Genomic DNA, 20,454 nt, shown 5'->3' with positions numbered 1-20,454 from the left:
CAGGACTAGCACCACGGGCACAGCAGCAAACACAGAAAGGTCGGATTAAATCCCAGGTCAGCAGGCTGAGGCCCATCCCTCCCCCAGGCCCCGTCCTAAATCCTCGTACCTGTGTGTATCCTGATGTGCCGAGTGAGCTGACTCGGCTTCTGGAACGTCTTCCCGCAGTGGGGGCAGGAGTACGTGAACCCGCTCCTGTCGATGTTCCGATTGTAGGGCCTCGTGCCGGACACCCTGGTAGACGCAGAGTGGGGCACTCAGAAAGCCTCCCCCTCCCATACAGGATCCCTTCCCAGCTAAGTCCTACCCCAACATCCAGCCGACTGGTCGTGAGCACTTTAATGAGAAATTAACCACATACAAGTGCAAGTGTCCAGCACACACACACACGTGTATCCAGTATCATAAACCCATTCTTGGAGGGGGAAAGGTCGGAACGTCTCTCGAGACAGCGCTTTACCTGTGATGGCCAAATGCAAAGACCGGGCAGGTATAGTTTCCACACAGACTCAAGCCCATGCTCCCTCTTCCAGTCTCCCAGGTGCTGAGGATTCCAAGTCCCGCCTCCAACAAGTCTGATCCCTCCGGGGAGCACCAGCCCCATACACCTAACATCTGAAAGGCCGATCGGCGCTCAAATCTACCAAGTGACAAACGTAACTCTCGCCTGACTCTCGGCCTGCTCCTCTTATGACAGGAAACTCCCAGTTGGGCAACCTCAACCTTTGATGTCACCCTGGGTTCTTCCCTCTCCCTCACTCCTGACATCAAGCCCACCTCCAAAAGCTGCTGGTCTCACCCCAGACAGCCCCCAGGATGCTCCTGTCTCTAAACTCTGCAGCCACCACGTCTTACAACAGCATCCTCCCGTTGCCCTGACCACCGGGCCACCACCCAGCAGCCACGCCATACCACGAAGGCTGGGCAGGCCCTGCCTGTGTAAAACCCTCCAGCTCCCCCACTGCGCCTGAGATAAAATCCTCATTCCCGGGATGGCCTCAGGTACCCTCAGCCCCTGGGCCTGCCACCCTCACACTCAGCCCCAGCAGGCTCCCCTCTGTCACAGGCTCCTCTCTGGTCAAGCGCAGAATGCCCATAGCTACTGAGATGGCGGCGACTGCTCTCCCTCACCTGGAAGCCCCAGCCACCCAGGCCTGTAGGACCCTCCTCCCCTAGGCCCACTGGCAGTGCTCCTGCTGGGAAAAGCTACACAAACAGGCCTCTCACCACACGGCCCCACCCCGGAGTATTGCCCCAGGGAGTCCAGTCCCACATCCCTCCCTACCCACCACTCTCTGAGGCTGCGCACTGACCCTCCCTCCACTCCGTCACTGTGTCTGCCTGGATAAAATGACAGCTCCCTGAGTCAGATGGCCTGCTGGCTCCCAAAGACTCAGAGCCAGTGTGGTCTAGTGCATGGTGGCCCCTAAAATATCCCCAATCATCTCTCCAAAACCTTCAGGGACACAAAGTGCCTGTGATAAAACTTCATCAAAATAAAAACCTGGTGTGACAGAGCACACGCATTGCATTGGAGGGGTTTAAAAATTACTGACATCACGAAGTATTTGGCGGGAACCACAGTGGTCACCAACAAGTGAAGCAGGTGGGAGAGAGGAGAGAATGCGGACCACTGGGGGTCATCACATTTCTAAAACACAATGCCTAAAATGGTAAATAAATACCACAAAGTGTTCCAGCATTTTATAAACTTTGTTACTTGGTGATGGTGGTTGTTAAAAAGTATAGGTATTTCCTAAATACTGAAATTTGGAATGGTGGCAAGTTAAACTGATATTACAGTGAAAACGTTAATTAATGCTGGCTTTTACAGTTTGCTGTAGAGATTAGTTCAATGAGTGTGACTACTGATTGTCACCATCTGCTAACTTGAGCACAAAGGGCCAGAAGAACTTTGTATTTCATTTTATTAAGAAAAGGAAATATCAGAAAAACTATACAATCAGGACTAGGTCAACTACAAAATTTTGAGAAACGTGTTAAGGTATACTAGGAATAAATCCATATGTTTTAAATACAGGCAGGGTTGCTAATATCACGAGCTCTAAAATGAGACTCCTGGGGTTTAAATCCCTAACACTTGACCTAAGAGCTGTAAAACCTTGTGAAAGTCACTTGACTTCTGGAATCTAGGTTTTCTCACCTGCAAAATGGGGACAGAAAAGTATCCAGGCCTGAATGGTTGTTTGTAATGATTAAATGAAGTTGTGTTTACATATTTATATACACACTAAGTACAGTGTCAGGCACATGTAAGTTCTAAACAGGCAGTATAAATAAACCAGGTCAATAAAAAGGGTGCTAATCTGGCCCTGTACACCTCATTACCTGCCCATAAAAATGTACTGCCAATTCCTAGCTCTACAGCTTTTAACATTATCAAAGAGCTAAACATTCTTACCCATGCAGCCTGACACCTATTTTTAATTTTCAATCTTACCTTTCCTACTGTAGACATGACACGTGATAACCAGATTGTAACAGACACCCTGACACCACACCTGATCAGTTGCTGTGTGCTCGTTTCTAAAGTAGCCAAGATTTTTAACCAATCACAGCAAAGTATGCAGATTTTTACCATACCACATAATTGTGTAGCCCAAGCACAGGCTCATACCTGATCTTATAGTGGGTCTTCATGTGCTCCTTCAGCTGTGAGGACGTCTCGAAGTCCTTCCCGCAGGCCTTGCAGGTGCGTGCGCGGCGCCCAGCCAGCTCCTGGCGGTGCTCCTCCATGTGCACGGCCAGCTGGCTCTGCAGCGCGAACTCGTCCCCACACTCGGCGCAGATGAGGTTCTGCGGACGGAGAGCGCCTGTGAGCGGAGCAAGCACTCCAGAGCACGGCTTCCCAAAAACACTCGTGCTGTCAACAGCTGGGCATGAACTGCACTTTCCTTTGGAACAAACACTCACATATTTTTGCCTCTCAAAAAATATATCATTCTATCCTAATAGGAATAAATAAAAATCATTTCTTTCCTGATAGAAACACAGGGAAAAGGATGAGAAAACAATACAATTTTTAAGCAAAGTGAACTGTTTCAAACTGGCTGTTGGGTCAATGGCATTTTGTCCATCTACTCTGTGAAAACGTCAAAGAGAAGCAGAGTGACTTCAACACAAAAGAATCAGGACAGAATTCAAATTAAGATAATAGTTTAATGGACTACCTTTAACGAAAATGACAGCTGGTAGATTTTTAAATGAAAACGCCTATCAGTCAATTACAGAAAAATCTGGGACTCTGCCCAGAAGTGGCTTGCTGAGCACCTGAAATAGGTACAGACTGAACAGAGCTGTGGAATAAGTGTAAAACACACACAAGATTTCAAAGACTTCATGAAATTATATTATGAATTAATTATATTAGCAATTATAATATTTTGGATTTATTTTCATAAGTAAAATATATTAAAACAAATTTTATTTCACATTTTCTTTTAACTTTTTAAAATACAGCCACTATAAATTTTAAGCCACTCCTATTTTAATTACGATAACACTGGCCCAGACGTGCTGGGGTGGGGTCCTAGTTCACACAAAGGCTGCCAGTCACCATCTGTGTGCATTCAGGTGAGCTGACCACTCCAAGCCCGTGAAATGGTGATGCCAGCAGTACCTGCCGCACAGGGCTGTCATAAAGTTAAATAAAAGGATGCATGTAAGAGGCGGACAAGTGCACAGCACACAGGACGTACTCAGAATGGCTTGGGTCAGTAAGGACTGCCGACTTAGTACAAAGTTCAGTTAGTTTACTCACTCGAAGTCCCATAATACAATTACTTACTTAAATGATCCTCAAAATGAACTATCCAGACATGGAAAAGAATGAGTGTAACCTGTCAGTGAGCATCACTGTTATTTCCAAACAACAAAACACGTAGCTATTTCTTCCCAGCAGACTTCTCCTGATCACTGTGATCAGCCGCATGGAGGTATAAAACCTGCATTAAGGTGAGGCTGTTCGCTGCTGCTACTCAGAGCATCCTCTGCAGAAAAGACGAGGATGGATGGGCACTCTGAGCAACCCAATAATGACTTCAACTTAACCAACTCTGAATAAGTATTATTATATAATAATTTAAGGGATCAGTGAACTACTAGACTCTGAGTAACTCACTGACAACAAAGAAAATTCTTTCTAGGAAACTGTCAAAAATAAAGAAGTATCTAAACAGAAAGAAAAACAGAAAGAAAACACAATTTGCTGCATCCATCTTAGCTGGATTCTTACAGGTGACTTTTAAATGGGACTAAAGATAAGGAATTATTCCTGCAGCTATTACTAATATATCATATTCAAACCAATTAACTGAGAAATAAAAGCACACACAAGAGGCAAAGGTAGCTAAAATGTACTACTAACACGTACGGAAAAGACTGATGACTGTCCCAGAACCTGCTCTTCTCTGCTGCAAGCACAGACCTCTTGGCTGGGCATATGACTAAAACTCGGTTTCCCCACCTTCCTAAGCACTGATGGCCCGGTGATGACGCGGTTCTCCCACTGGGGCACCAGCAGCACAAACACTCAGCCATGGGTCATGCTTCATGGAGCAGGTGCGCCCCCTCTTCCTCCGTCTTCTCACTGTAAACCATGTGTACAGGTGACACTTGGGGAGAACAGAGCAAGGGGGATGTTGGGCAGTCTCAAATGCACCCCAGGTCTGTACTGCAGACACCAGAATGCCAGGTGACAGAGGAAAACTCTGAACTTCTACCCTAATACAACCACTGTGTTAAAAAGAACACCCAATTTTTTACATATTGCCAATACATCTTCACATAGCAAAGCCTTTTTTGCCATTCAGTTACTGTGAACTCACTAGTCCTGAATTCCTGTTCGGCAGGGGTCGCTGAGGTCAGGTTACTGAGTATCACTGCCCACTCTCAGGGCCCCTCTCCTGGCAGCCCAACGACAAGGGAGAAGCTTTCCCCCAGCTCCAGGGCACAGCTGTAGAAGCCTCTGTCCTGACTATTCCACCCTTTTCTTCTCCTATGATTATTTACTGATCTAAGAGAGAACCTGTTACATTTGAAGAGAGGAAACAGAAGACAGGTTGGTAGTAATAGAAATGTAAAGTCAACTGGTTTCAGAAACTAGGCATTTCTCAGAGGCCTTTTGAAAAAAAAAATGGAGAGTCAGAAACTATGAACTGTTTACGTTCCTACAACCTCAACAGCAACAGACTAAGACAGCTGGTGTTTTGCTCTGAAACAAAGGGTGCAGAGGAGACCAGCCTGCACAAGCTCCCACCCAGCTGCCCGCACAGGACGCGCTCCCGCTGCAGTAGCTTACGTCAGAACGATGCTAAACAGCAATGGTGAAAACCTGACATAAGCAAGTGAGCACACAGCGGGCAGTGACCAGAGGTGGAAGAACCGTGAACACCATCCTGTGGAACAGCCTAGAAAAGAATCCGGACAAAGTGTGTGGAAGGGAAAATACAATGAAGGGAAGATTTTGAAAATAATGCATAAAAAGCTAAGAGCATCTGGAAATGACAAATTACCGTTGTTCCTCTCTCCAGCTATGGAGGAGGCGAGAGACACTTAAAGAGCGTATCTGAAGAAACGTCAGGATGGAGCACAGTACGCCTCGCTGTCCTGGTGGCCGGCGCAGGGGGTGTGGGATCAGAGGAAGGGCAGCAGCTCCGGCTCCCGCTGTCACCCGAGAGCGGGCCGACAAGAATTCCAGTACAGGTGGACTGCCACCCCACCTCCACCAGCCCTGAAATCCCACTGGAGGATTCTCTCATACACACACACACACACACACACACACACACGCACACGCACACGCAAACGCACTCGCAAACGTGTTTCACCCCTTCGCTCATCTGCCTAGATCACGTTATGTCATTTCAACTCTCTTGCCAACACCCTGACTCCTTTGTTACTCCATCACATGTGCTTCATAAATCCCAACCTTGATGCAAACACCCACCTGCACTCGCACCCGGGCTCATGGGCACTGTGAGGAAGCCACACAGTCCCACCCCTACCCAATCACGCCCAGAAGGATTCACAGCAATGATGTGTGTGTCCCTGAGATACAATCTGCGGACACTGTCCATGTACTAGTTCCTGCTCAGGCTCTGCTCCCATGGCCCCAAAACCAGCTTCCCATCCCCATCCCCCAGCACCTCGTTTCTCTGTGCAGACAAGGCAATGTCCCCATCTCAGAGAACCATGAGGCTACCCAGCCAAAGCCCCAGCCTGAGAGGGGGTAGTAGGGTGTGACAACCTCATGGGGGCCAGGGGACAGCGGACACTCTCCAAGGAACCTCAACAACTGTGCAACATCACACGGACAACTAGCTCCATACAGCTCAGTTTCAGGAACATCACAACTTTGTGAAGCTGGGGTCGGTAGTTGCTGTGGTTAAAAAGCAGGGAGTGAGCGAAAATCAATGTGAAACAGGAAATGCCGGGGTTTAAAAAGCTAGGCAGCACCCAATTTATATATGGTAATTTTTCAAATGACCACTAAGTTATTTAAGACAATACTTACTAAACTGCTTAGATTTAGTTACTCAATAAAAAGAACTCAGTTTCTGGCCTCAGTGATAACTTACTGAGACAGAGTCTAAGAAGGCTGTGGCCAGAGGAGGGAGCCTGCTCTGACACCTCGGGAGCGGCCTCACCCCGGGCCTCCACCTCCACCTGCACACCTGCCTCCTTAGGAGCCTGCCTCAGCTGCTGCTTCTAAGGCCAAAGGAAGAGCATCTCCTCAGCTCTCATAAGTCACTCCTTGCCCCTCCCAACAGGGCGCCTGAAGACGGACTGTTAGAGAGATGTTAAATTCTTGAGTGATCATTGTTTTGTGATAGGAAAAGTGTCTTTGTTTTTAGGGGATATAACTGAAGTAATTAGAGGTGAAGTAATGACATGATGTCTGCAACTATTTTAAAACCGTTCAAAAGTGGTGGTGGTGGGAGGGGAGAGATATGGTTACTTTAAAGCCCCCATGTGCTAGATGAAAACAAAATAAAACAACCTCATCACCCCGTGAGGAGTGAACCTGTGCTCTCTGGAGTATGTGTGCCCTGCACAGTGTGGACCTGCCCCAGAAGACACAGTGGGATTTTTCTAAAACAGTAATTTGGCACTTGGAACGTGGTTCTAAGCAAATCACAGGAACCAGAACCTGTGGATGAACAGAGGGCTCAAGGCAGCTCTGTGCACAAGCGCAGAGCCGCCAAGACAGAGCCCTGCTGTGACACAGGCGTACACACGCACACATGCAACACGCGGCTATTTACGACACCCAGGACACAGCCTACTGAAAACACAAGTGCGAATAACGCAGGCGCGCTGGTGGGGGGCAGAGGCCTGTCTGTGCACCGGTGCCCATGAGGGAGGAGAACCCAAAGTCAGAGGTGGATGGAGACTTAACTCCTCACTCTCCAAACCTTCTCTACTGTTTGATTCTTTCTATGTGCATGCAGAACTTGTTTCACGACACTTTAATATACCATATTAAACACTTTCTGCTTTTTAAAAAGAAGGCAACGGTCACTTCTGGACATCGCTACACTGAGTGAGACAGGCAGGCCTACAGTCTTGAAAAGGCACTGAGCAGCACACGCTTTCTAGAACACAACGTGGTGTTCCATAAAGTGCTTGGAAAAGTCTTGTTAGTTCAGTAAATCCACCTGGAGGACTATCTTAATGAAACAATTAAAGATACACACAGAGATGTATTATTCATAATACTGAAAAGTATAAACAACTTAAATGGCAAATGGCAAAGGAAATGATTAAATCCATGATGCTATGTCCAGACTGACGACTTTAGTAATTAAAACAGGAACATGGGGAAAACACTCATGGTAAGCGAAAGGCGGAAAGATGTACTTACAACATACTAAAGGAAAAGAGCAGGTTACGAAATAGCACATAACTATATTTGCATTAAAAAACTACTCTTAAATTTATGAGAATATACTTTCTTTTCCTTATGGAAAGCATGTATAGCCAAAAAAAAGGCTAAAAAACTACACAGTTGACCCTTGAATAAAAGGAGATTTGGGGGCACGAACCCCTGCACAGCAGCCCCACTGCGTCACAGTTCCGCACCCTCAGACGCAACCGACTTCAGGCCGTGCAGCACTGCAGCCCGCATTTACTGAAAAAACTGCGTCAAAGTGGACCTGCACAATTCAGATCCATGATGTTCAAGGGTACACTGCGTACACATTCTTTCCAACTAGTGTGATTATTGGTTCTTTTATGGTACTTTTGTTAATCTTTAGTTTCTAACTTTTTCCAAAATAAACATGTATTACTTATATAATAAAACTCTAAAAGATAAACATAAATTATTTTATACTTAAAAATCCAAGACATATATAAAAAGAGAACACAAACCTATATGCAAAGTATAAACTCAATTGTGAAGATGCAAGTTTTATATACGCAATTTAAATACTACATGTTTTTCTGCCTCAGAGGGAAAATATACCAAATAGTTACCTGTAATTATCTCTGGATGGTCGAATTAGAGGTGACTCTTTTGTCTCCTTTCTACGTTTTCATTTTCCTAATTTTCTACAATAACAATGTGGGGGTAATATTTTAAAGCAACAGTCATTTACACGTCAGAATGGGCTGACCTGCTCCAGCAACAGGCAGGCCTTACTCCTCAGCAGTGAGCCCTGCCATCCTTAACCCTGCCCCAAGACTATGCCTGTGGCCTTTTCAGGACTGTTCACTTTGGTGCATCAACTGCTTTAGGTCATCATGAATTCATTTTCTTCTCCCAAATTCCCACATGTCAGCAGATCCAGAAGCCAAGCAAGGAAATTCTACCATCTTTAGAGGCAGAAAATTCACTTCTGGCCACTCCGAATCCTCCAAGAGTTTATTAATACACACACACACACACACACATATGTATATACGTATATATGTGTGTGTGTGTGTATATACACACATATATAAATGAATCACTATTCTGTACACTGGAAATTAACACAACATTGTAAACCAACTGTACTTCAGTTTTTAAAAAAAGTTAATTTCTGTTGAAAAGAAAAAAGGCAGGGGTTGAGGGGAACCTCTATCAGCCAATGCGGACATACTATGATCCCCCAAATATACTGCACATTAAAACGTCTCTGCCCTGAGGTGCTAACATGGCCAGAAAATAAAATGCTTTACTAGTGACCTGGAGACCAGCTAAGACAAATTTAATGATAAATGATTCCTTGAAACCTACATGAAAGGCTTTTTAAAACTAGTTTATACCTAAAATCCCCCTAAGGATTAGATGCATTTTAAAAATCAGTTAACAAAGTATAGGCCAAAATAATTACCTCTTCCTTCTCATGCAGCATAACATGCGCTTTGAGACTAGCCACTCTGGAGAATTTCTTGTTACACACGGGACAGGTAGGGTCCTCCCCATTGTGGGTACATTTGTGAAGTGTCAAGTTGAACTCAACATTAAAGGTTTGGGGGCACTGGTCACATCGATGTGGCTAAGTGGAGAGAAAAGTCAAGAAGCCACTGAAACACAATCAATGTCATTCAAATATTAACAAGTACCACAATCCACAGACAAGCCTCCTAAGGGGCTTCTCAAGTCCTTCTGGATCTGAAGTCATTAAATCCAAAACGGACGTAGGGAAGCTCCTTACAGAATTTCTCAAAGAAGTTATAAGGACAACACCACGTCTATGTAGAAAATGCTTCTAACAAGAAATGCTGCATAGAAATGCACCAGAATGTAGCCTCTATGAAAATAAAAGTGAGAAACTTCGACTCACTGAGTGGGATTTTTCCCTTCTTTTATGACAACTCCACTGCTATAAACAAAATCACTTCAGATAAAATAACCATAAAAAATTTTGCTAGATTTTAACAGAGTTGTTTATCCCCATCTTAAATTCCCCCAAATGGCAGGTAACCTGCCACTTACTTGTAGAAAGATAAAGTAATCACTGGTTTTTCTCTTGGAAATACCAAGACCCTAGTGGGTCCATGTTTTCAGATTTCCAGATCTGGGAGAGTACTGCCAGTGTGCGCCGGTGCTACTGCTGCACCGCTATGTTACAGCAGCATCATCCACGCTGAAAACACAGCTGGAGCGGGCCACACCTGGTCCCCCAGGAGACAGACCCCTGGTGTTCTCCTGGCCTCAGGTTCTCCTAGTCTAGAGAAACGCTGGCAAGCCCTGCGCTCACTGCAGCTGTAACCACCGCCTTCCACCCATCAGGCAGATCATTCCATCAGGACAGGAACGTTCCGACACCTCCTCCAAGAGGCACTGGAGAAAAGGGTTCAAATCTCTGTTTAACTTAGTGTTGCTCCTGCTGAAATGAGATCTGAAATATCTCAAATACCTTCTTAAAATGCAAGACCACTTCAGAGGAACACTCCCTGCCGGAGAAAAACCATCGAGATACGGGAAATCAAAACTACTGAAGAAAGTCGTATTTTAAGATCGCTCCTTTGTCTACTCATAAATGACTTCAGATTCAGCAGATAAGCTCTCACTTCCTCTCATTAGCTAACGACGGCTAGAAATACAACTACAGCTAAAAACAAAACATCAAAATGTGAATTTATATAGTATGGAATGTTTCACAACTTAGGGATAAGGCAAGTGTTTATTCACATGTTGATTTTTACAATTCCTCCAGTTTCAACGCTCACATTTCTGACACCTCTTTTTAAAATACATACCTTGTCATTTCGCTCGTGATCCCTCATGTGGCGTTGAAACTGGGACTCTTTTGGAAAAGATAGCAGACAGATTTCACATTTATGGAAGTTTGGAACTTGAAAGGCATAATTAGTGTTCTCCGCATTCAATGTTAAAACTCCATCTATAAAATTGCATAAGTATAAACAATAAATAGCAGTTGTTATTCCCATCACATAAATAAAACTAAATTATGATTATTGTTTAAAAACCAGGTTATGTCAGAGAACTATGAGATTATAGATGAAATTAATGATACCTTAAATTTTTTAAATGGATGTGTTTTTAAGTTAGAAATTAGGAATGCTGACATAACTGAGACACGGCACAACAGAATTCTAAATACCTGCGAACCTGAAACTAAACTCCTGAGGCTTGCCACTCTCTCAAAGATATACAAAAGCCATGCTTCTGAATCTTGCCTTTGCTTAATACTATTTCTAAGTCACAGCCAATCACAGAGGCATTTCACCCCTAAGTCACTCTGAGAGCTCAATAATCCAGTTTCTTAAATCACTCAGTCAACAAAACTCTAGAATAAACATAAAAGCTAATTCACTAACTCAATCTACCTCTGAAAACTGCTGCAAAGCAAGGCTGAGTTAAAAAAGCAAACACTTTTGTTCTCTCATATAGTCACGGTTCTAGAAGACAGAGGGTTGCCATGCTCTGGACAATCCTCAGGTTTCACAATGAGCTCTCTATAAACCCATTTAGGTAAAGGGCTATAAACTTAAAACTATTTCAAATAAGAATAAATGTGCAATAATCACAAAAACTTATCAAGAATGTCATAAAATAAAGCTGTCCTAAACCTCTTCAATTCTTGAAAATAAATAAATATACCCCAAGTCTTATAATTTGGGCACAAATATATAGAACATATTAACCACAAAGACTAGAAATATGTCACACACGACTCTCTGCATCCAATTTGACCCCAAAACGTTAAAATTTAGAAATCTGGAAGAAGGGTAAGGGGGCTAATTTTAAGACCCAATTAGGCTCAGGAAAGTCTCTTTCTCAAGCATTCCTGGGAAACACAGCATTGCACATCTTCTCTAGACCTTCAAGCCCCTCTGCTGAGAAAATAGCCCGCAGCTCCCACGTTGGCCAACAGTCCTGCTGGCCTCGAAAGTAAGAACTGTGAGAGCCCAGGACAAGGTGGGCTGGAACTCACGCCGGACGCAGAGCAGAGGGACAGGCAATGCGGGCAGCTGCTTCAGGGGCCCCTCTGGCAGACCCTGGAGGAAAGCAAGCTCCAGGTTCGAGAAATGCCAGTGTAGTTCAAAAGACTGCACTTCATCCATGAGCAAAACAGGTCTACTAACGGAAAGGTATAATTTTTGTTCTATTTATCCTGAACTCTATCCACATTCTGTTCAAAGACCATACATTCAGAATCTCCACACTAAACTAACAAGAAAATGTTTTCTGACTCCCCGGGCCCAAGTAAAATGACTGATGGGGCCACATTAGTTAATACACTAACTACTCCCTCTGGAAAAGTCTGTGCTTTGGGAAGAACCGTTTTAGAGGTTAGGAAGGGGCAAGCAAAGAATCTGCTGAAAAGTGTGTTTTGAGAACTCAGCAGCAAGTGTTTTAACCTAAAGGCTGAACACAGTAATGAAAGAGCCCCTCGACTTAATTTCTAAAAATGCAAACCACTCTAACTCCTCACCCTTCCTGCTACCCAGAACTTGGATTCACTATCAAAATTACATGAAAGCTGATTTATGAAGATCAGAAATGGGGCAGCTTTGCTCTCCTTGAGAAAAATTTGAAGACTAGTTTCAACTTTCACATTTAAAAATTTTGAACCATGATTAACGTATTACCTACTCAAAAAGAATAAAATTAAAAAGGAAATAAAACTGACTTGTGGGGAAAAGTGAGTCACATAGTCCACAGCCCTGCTGCACAGCCACTGAAGCCAGACCCCAGGAAGCCACCTGCCTGGGCAGAACCACATGAGCAACCAGTGGCAGAACCGGGAGCAACGTTCAGCTCTGGCTTCGAGGCTCTAATGAGGCACGCGTCCACGCCTCCTAAGGTCAGGGTTTGAGATGAGAGCCAGTCTCTACCGCGCCTGGGGCAAAACAGCAGATGAACCTGGATCTGATCAGCAGCATCCTATACCAATTGCATGCTTAAGCCTGTTTACGCTCTTACACTGCCAAGTATACTCAACTGAGAGCCCCTAGCTGTCAAAAAGCACGAGTGGTTTCAGTGAGACAAAACCCTGGTCCTGGCGCCACAACAAATGACATGAAATACATCTGCAGCAGAGTTACAGATAAACCCTTGGTCCTTCACGGGGTCAGGCACTCAGGTCCTCACGGCCAGTGCTTCCCAGGAACAAGGTCACCTTCCCCGGGACGTGCTCTCAGCACCCTTCCTGGCAGGACTGTCCCATGTGACCGCCTTTTCATGCCTCGGGTTACTACATCTTCTCTCATTATTTTTAAAAGGTGTATCAACCCTCTTTCAAGTATTTGCTTTTATTACCTGCAAATTTTTTATTTCTAAAGAAAGGCTTCAAACTCAGGTAGATGTACATTCAGACTCAACACATACATTGCCTAAATTTAACAAAACTACAGTAAGTTCAAATTATAACCAAATAAGACCTCCATTTCTATAGCCTCACCTCCCAGTGAAACACAGAATTCTTGGCTCAAGTTCTGAATGTAGCAGAGCTTTTCTGAGAAGGACCCAGCAGTGTGCTGCTGAGTATAATGCTTCCTTTGACAATGCAAAAAACTAATTTTCTACACATACACACTAGAATCATTTCTTGATTTGTTGGCTGTCAGGATTCTGTTTTTCATTGCCACAAACACACAGTTCACGGCAGCAGTGCCAGGGCAACAAGCAGGCTGGAGGGTCGCGGGAAAGCACCACAGTCCACCCTGAGACTCAGTCCCAATTCCCAACAAATGCAGACGTGCAGCACCTGTGCTTTTAATGTATGGACCTTCATGGGGTAGATTAAAATATGGGTCACAGCTCACAGGCCAGAGACAGTGAGGTAGGACTGGGAGTCACAAGCTAGGCCTCAGCCATCCACTGAGCGAGGGTCTCTGCAAACTGGATGAACACTCAGCTCAGCTACCCTCAGAGCCAAGGGTGTAGAGTTCCTGAATTCATCCAAGAAAATCTAAAATGGCCTGAACTAGTACTTGAGCAAGAAAGGACTTGTTTATTCATTTGGCTCAAGGTCTGTGTGTCTCAGCTCTCTGGCAATGAAGTATTACAAATATCCCTTCAACAGAAACTTAGCAGGAGGCCAACTAAAGGTCCCAGCTGGGGAGAGAAGGTTTGCACCACTCTGCTGGAAAAACAGGCGGAAGCCATACAAGATCCCTAAATGCAGTCTCCATCAAGGCCACATTACTGCCTATAGAGAGTAAACTAAAAGAATGATGATTTAAAAAAAAAAAAAAATCCTCTCTCACTCATCTTTATATTCCCAGGATAGTGCCAGGCACAAAGCCACTGGTCAGTAAACACTGCCTCCATCAGTGTACAGATGAGGCTTACTTCCTGACTCTTGTGCTGAAGCTAATTATTACTTTAAGAAATGTTTTGCCTGCTCTTAATCGTTTCTTTGAGTTTCAGTTTTGACACCATTTTCTCTGGGAAACCTAGACTTCAAGTGCCCCTCTTCTGCTGCCATACAGTGTTCCTGCCATCACACAACACACACTGTCCTGAAGACCCAAGGCAGAGATCTCGTCTGCTGTTTTAACTCTGCATCCCTAGCCCTCAGCACAGTACCCACCTATGACAAGCGCTTTAAAATACTTGTGAGTAGTGAATCAACCCACACGAAGGGCTTTACATTTATCAAGGAAGAACAATGCAACGCACACTTTGGACTCAAATGTAGATTCAAATCCACTCTGCCACATACTAGCTGGGTGGACCTTCCAAACCACTTAACCTCTCTGAGCCTCATTTCCCCTATCTGCAAAAATCCCCCTACATTCCAGGCTTTTCTTAGGAATAAAATTCATCATGGATGACACAGAAAAAAAGCAAAGTAATTTCAGATTATGAAAAACATTAAGATTGTAAACTGACAGAGCAACAGTTCCCAAACCTTTTGGTCCGAGGACCCCTTTACATTATTCAGTATCACTGAGGACCCCAAAGACATTAAAACTTTATATAAGTTGTATCAACTGACAACTGCCCTATTAGAAATCAAAACTGAGCAATTTTTGAAACACTCACTGAAAAATAAATCTATTACATGTTAACATACAGATTTTCATGAAAAAAATATTCTCAAAAAAATAGTTTTCACTTTTACAAATCTTTTTAATGTCTGGTTTAACACAACCAGACAGGTGTATCTTCACGTCTGCTTCTACATCCTCTCTGTTGCAATATGTAGTTTTTCAGTGAAATGCATGAGGACAATGTAGCCTCACACAGGTTGGGGCCCTCACCACCACGCAGCCTGCTAAGGCGTCAGCAGTCTTACCCCAACTGCTGGTGTGTGACTAGTGCAAGTGTCAACGAAGTGGAAGAGCCCATTAGTATCACTATGAAAATATTTACCTTGCAGACCCCTGAAAACTGTCTCCAGGAACTCCCGGAGCCCACAAACCACACGTTGAGAACCACTGTGGTAGAGAATGACTGGTGTAAAGCAGGGAAAAGTCACTTTTAGAAAGGTTTGAGGAGGCTTCTCTCGGGAAGCTGAAGCACAGAGACCTACAGAGTGAGCAGGAGGACGTGAATTCTCAGAACAGGGAACAGCACAGGCGTCGCACCGTCAAGGACCACAGAGGACGGAGCGTGCGAGCGAAGAAAGAGACGGGAAGGGCAGGCAAAGGCCAGACTGGAGATAAGAGCCTACAGCAGTGGGATTTTAAGTTAAAGGGATGAGAGATCCACTGAACAGTTTTAACCAGGGAGTGGCCATCTTATTTACATTTTAAAGAGATGCCTGGGGCTGCCAGGTGATGGATTTACAGAAGAACCAAACAAGCAGAGACCAGTCAGAGATGATGGGTGGGCCAGCGGTGACACCAGAGATGGAAAGAGCAGGTAGAAGCTACAAAACTTAATTATGAAATGTCTTGGGAAATAAGAGAAATAATTGTTCTTAAGTCTAGGACCTGAAAAACCAGGTGAACAGTGATGCCATCTGGGCAGATGGGGAAGCCCGGCCTACTCCAATGCGAACTTCACACTCTTTCTCTATCTCAAGCCTTTTTCCAAGTAACTGAGGGGCACTGCACTACTTTATTTTTAGCACAAGTCATATTAATAAACACTGCACAAAGTAAGGCCAAGACAGGGAGAGAGACCTTTAAGACCTCTTTCCAGACACCATGAGCCACTCATCCAAGTTCTGGGCAGTTACTACCACCCACGAATCCGCACACCTGTGTTATCATGCAGCCGCCGCTTCTCCGCGTCCGCAGAGGCCCCACGAGTGTGGACGCCCGCGGGGATCCGCGTGCCCCGCAGTGAGCTACGTCACAGCATTTCCCCCGTTCCCGCCTCTTAACTGCACCCGCCAGTGCGGGGACGGCGGCGGCCCTCGTGAGGGGACGCGGGGACGCGGGGCCCCGGGCCGCCCTCTCCGCCCGCGCGCGTCCGCGGCTTCCGGACCGGCCTCCTCCCGCTGCGAGGGCGAATCCTCCCCGCGGCCACAGCACGGACGGCGGGCCCCTTCCCGGCACGGAGCCCCGCACGGCACCGCCCTGCCCGGCCCAGGGCTCGGGGCCCGCGGGCTCCGGTCCCGCCGCGGAGGCTCGGCCGGGCGGTGCGGGGCGCCCTCCCGGGAAGCGCCGGCCCGAGGCCGCCGTCAGCCCGCCTCACGGCCGCCCACCCCCGAGAGGCCCTGGGAGCCAGGCCCGCCATTCCCCGGGGACGGACTTCCCCGTCAGGAAGGCCTCCTGACGAGCGCCGGCTAGGAGGCGGCGGGCGGGCGGGGTAGCGGAGGGCGACGAGGGAGGAGGAGGAAGACGCGAGGAGGCCGGGAGGGGACGGGCGGGGGAGGGGAAGGGACGGGTGCGACGCGAAGGGAGGGCGGCGGCGCGCGCCTCGCCCCCGGCCCCGCCGCCCGCCCGCGCGGCCCAGGAAAGTAGGCCCAGCCCGGCGGAGGGGCCGGCCGCGCCGCGCCGGTATCATTCCGCCCGCGCCCTGCGGCCGCCAGTCGGGCGGTGGCGGCAGCGGCGGCGGGCACGGCGGGGCGCCCTCCCGGGCCCAGCCTCCGGCCCCCGGCCCGGCCTCAGGCCCCCGGCCCCCGGCCCCAGCCACGACCCGACCCCGGCCTGCTCCGCCGCCCCCGGCCCGACCCGCTCCCGGCGCCCCCCGCGCCGCATCCGGGGACTATATTCGCGCGGAGCGGCACAGCGCGGCCGGATGGGCCGGGGCCGCTTACCGGTGTCGCCGCGCGCCTTGCTCTCCTTGGGCTTCGGGGGGCGGCCCCGCGGCATCGTCGGCGGCGGCGGCGGACCACCCCTCGGCCGCACACACACACACACACATACACTCGGCGGAGCGCGCACGCGCGGGGACCGGCCGCGGGGGCGCGGCGCGCGCCCGGCCGAGCGGCGGAGGCGGGCGGAGCGGCCGGGGCAGGCGGCCGCTGAGCCCCGGCCGAGCGCCCGCGGGCCTCACGGGGGGAAAGCGCCCGAACGAGCGAACGGGAGAGCTCGAACCGCGCCAACTTCGGCGGGTTCCATGGCCCGGCGGGCCGCGTTAGGGGCGTTGGGCGCGGGCGCGGGCGCGCGGTGGGGGCGGGGAGCGGCGCCGTGCGCATGCGCGCTCCGCTGTTCGGGCCGCGTGCGGTCGGAGGGCGAGTGGGCCGGGGTCACCTGGCGGCGCGGGCCTTGGGCGTGGGGGCCACCTGGTGGCGCGGGGCTCCGACGGGGTTCACCTGGTGGCGCGGGCCTCCTGGGTTGTGGGGCAGCCGAAGTCACCCAACTGGTAAGGCCATCGGGAAAACAGGTAGGAAAGGTGCCCTTTTAACGGGCAGAAATGGTGAGAAGGAACTTTCCAGGTGGAGGTCGGGTAAAAAAAGCCATCCAATGGTTCTGTATGTGCCGGGTGTTCACGTATTTATATGTGCTCATCTAATTCCAGGAAAACACCATATTCCCGTGTCGGTTTATGAAGGCCTTGGAAAAAATGCGCAAACTGTAGTGGCAAAAGGTTGGGAGCCTAGGATTTATCCAAACATGGATCTTGGACCGAGGAAGATACACCCAGAAGTCAGGAATGTTCCTGTCATCGAATGTGATACATTAAAATTTACAGTTTCAAATGGGTTGATCTTTTATTGTTGTTGCCCACGCTAACCGCCACAGAATTCCAACAGGAAAATGACAGCAGTGTTAGGTCAGGTAAACCGAAAGAAAGTAGTCTAACGTAATCTTCGTAGCCTCAGAAAAATTAATTAAAGAGCAGTGAGTAATTACCACCAAGTACATGCAAGGTGCCATAAGGGAATGTAAAGCTTAACCAAAAAAATCTGTCCCCCCAGAAAACTTGGAACCATGGACAAGACACAAACTAGCCAAAATATGACAGGTTTTAAAAATCCACAGAGAACCCTCAGAAGGACAAGCTTATTAGAGAAACATCTAGGAAAGATCTTCTAACTGAAACTTAGTAAATGGTTGCATTCCAACCGAGATGCTGAGAAAGGACTTTCTAGATGGAGGCAACAGAGTAAAGAAGGAAAAAACTAAAATTATGAGTCATATCAGGTGCTTAACGTACATCCAATTTCTGGGGAGGAGGGAAGAAAAACTAGATAATCACATAAAAAGAACAAGATCAGGTTGTCCAGCCTCCAACGCCAGCCAGTAAATGGCAAAATGGGATTCAGCGATTACTAACATTTGCTGTTTTTTAACTTCTAAGAACATTTTAGTGCTTTACATAAAATGCTTCTAATTTTTACAACATTCCTGCAAGGTACTATTTTACAGATAAGTTTGAGAGGGGTTAAGTAATTTGCTTAAGGCTACATAGCCTGTAAGTAAATCCAAGACCCAAAACAAATCTGCTTACTTGTTAATCCCATGCACCTAGTTGCATCAAAGCAGAAGTCTACGTAATTTTAGACAAAACACAGCTATCTCCATATGCATATTAGGGTTTAAAGGCTTATATGGATAAGCCTGAGAAAATAGATTGGAGGCAGAGCATAAGAATCTTCAATCATTACAAATCTATTTGGATGGCGATGATGTGTTTTTGAATGTATACCTTATTTTGTTCTGAAAAGGACTTGAAGCAATTTCTATCGTGGTAAAACAAAGAGATGAGGAAATCAGGATGATGGGGAAAACAGAAAAAGTGAGGATGCACATAAACCAATAAAATCCTATGTAGGTATAAAAAGAATAATAAAAGTCCAGGTTTCTTAGCTCAAGCAAAGAAGCAGATATGATCAGTGACAAGACTGTCACTTATCCATAAAAGACAGCTGTCCCGATGACTCACCGTGTGCCATGTGGTTTCACAGGGTTCTTTTCTCACCATATGTGCACACATACACAAGGTACATAGCATCTTATCACCTGCAGAGGCAATTTTACTTCTTCCCTTCTGATTTGGATACTTTTTGTTTTCTTGCCTGATTGCTCTGGCTAGGACTTTCCAGTGTAATGCTGAACAGGACTGAGAGTGGGCACCCTCGTCTTGTTTCTGGTCGTACTGGGAAAGCTTTGAACATTTCAACACTGAATATGATGTTAATGATCATTCTGTCATACATGGCTTTATTATGTTGACGTGCCGTCTTTCTATACTCAATTTACTGAGAGTTTTTATCACGAAAGGATGTTGAATTACGTCAGATGCGTTTTCTGCATCTATTGAAACGATCATATAATTCCTGTCTTTCATCCTGTTAATATGGTGTATCACATTTATTGTCTTTTGTTGCTTTCCAGAGATCAATTCCACTTGATCACAGTGTACGATGCTTTTAGCGTGCTGTTGTGTTCAGTCTGCTAGTATCCTGTTTAAAATGTTCGCACCGGTGTTCATCCGGGATACCGGCCCGCAGGTTTCTTGTATTGTCCTCATTTGGCTCCAGCACCAGGGTAATTCTGGCCTCCTGAACTGAAGTTTGGGAGTGCTTCCACTCTTCAATTTTTTGAGTTTGAGGAGGTTAACTGGTGTTAATTCTTCTTTAAATGTTGGGTAGAATTTACCAGTGAAACCATCTAGTCCTGGGTTTTTCTTCAGTGGGAGGTTTGGGATTATTGTTTCAATCTCCTTATTCTATTGGTTTATTCAGTGCCGTTTCTTCTTGATTCGGTCTTGGTAAGTTGCATGTAGGTGGGTCTCCTAGACTCATCCGAGATGTCTCAGAGGGTTCCACGGAGAGCTGCTCATTTCTCCCTTTTCATTTTTCAGATGATAACTCTATCAGACATAAAAACGAGGGGCATAAAACATGCTCCCCAGAACCACCACACAGAGCACAGCTAGAAAACAGGACCAACACCCTGGAAGCCCCTTATGCGAACGCTCCCCTGGAGACACTTGCCCTCCTGATACCACAACAGTCATCACCTTGCCTTCATGGTTGTACAGTCTATTCAGACATCTTTAAATGAATGAAGTATTTGTCAGTTGGTCCAGCTTTGGAACTTTTTCTTAAAGTTCTTCCAAATTCTTCTGCTTCCTGCTTCTTTGCTCAATATTGTGTTTGTGAGGTTCAAAGACCGGGTGCCTGC

At 46.7% G+C, this 20,454-nt stretch overlaps 1 protein-coding gene and 1 long non-coding RNA gene across 6 annotated transcripts in view; one reads left to right on the top strand and one right to left on the bottom strand.

Moving 5' to 3' along the window:
• Positions 1-17,264, bottom strand: part of ZNF236 (zinc finger protein 236) — an 81,712-nt gene extending 64,448 nt beyond the window's left edge. For 2 of the 5 annotated variants that reach the window (XM_074355188.1, XM_074355193.1), the window contains exons 1-5: positions 17,139-17,264; positions 10,714-10,856; positions 9,342-9,506; positions 2,639-2,817; positions 110-234 (exon numbers count right to left, since the gene is read on the bottom strand). In XM_074355188.1, coding sequence (XP_074211289.1) covers positions 110-234; positions 2,639-2,817; positions 9,342-9,506; positions 10,714-10,856; positions 17,139-17,193 — 667 coding nt within the window. In that variant the 5' untranslated portion in view covers positions 17,194-17,264. Of the gene's footprint in view, positions 1-109; positions 235-2,638; positions 2,818-9,341; positions 9,507-10,713; positions 10,857-16,134; positions 16,603-17,138 lie in introns of those variants that run through there. The other 3 variants (XM_074355189.1, XM_074355190.1, XM_074355191.1) reach the window with 3 other exon arrangements.
• On the top strand, positions 17,101-18,023 carry LOC123617175 (uncharacterized). Its single transcript, XR_006725299.2, has 2 exons — positions 17,101-17,707; positions 17,843-18,023. It is a non-coding gene; the product is annotated as an uncharacterized LOC123617175 (long non-coding RNA).
• The last annotated feature ends 2,431 nt before the right edge of the window (positions 18,024-20,454 follow it).

This window comes from Camelus bactrianus, chromosome 30, assembly GCF_048773025.1.
Source record: "Camelus bactrianus isolate YW-2024 breed Bactrian camel chromosome 30, ASM4877302v1, whole genome shotgun sequence".
Classification (NCBI taxonomy): domain Eukaryota; kingdom Metazoa; phylum Chordata; class Mammalia; order Artiodactyla; family Camelidae; genus Camelus; species Camelus bactrianus.
Note: the sequence above shows the minus strand (reverse complement) of the source record. Positions and strands in the feature narration are given on the sequence as shown.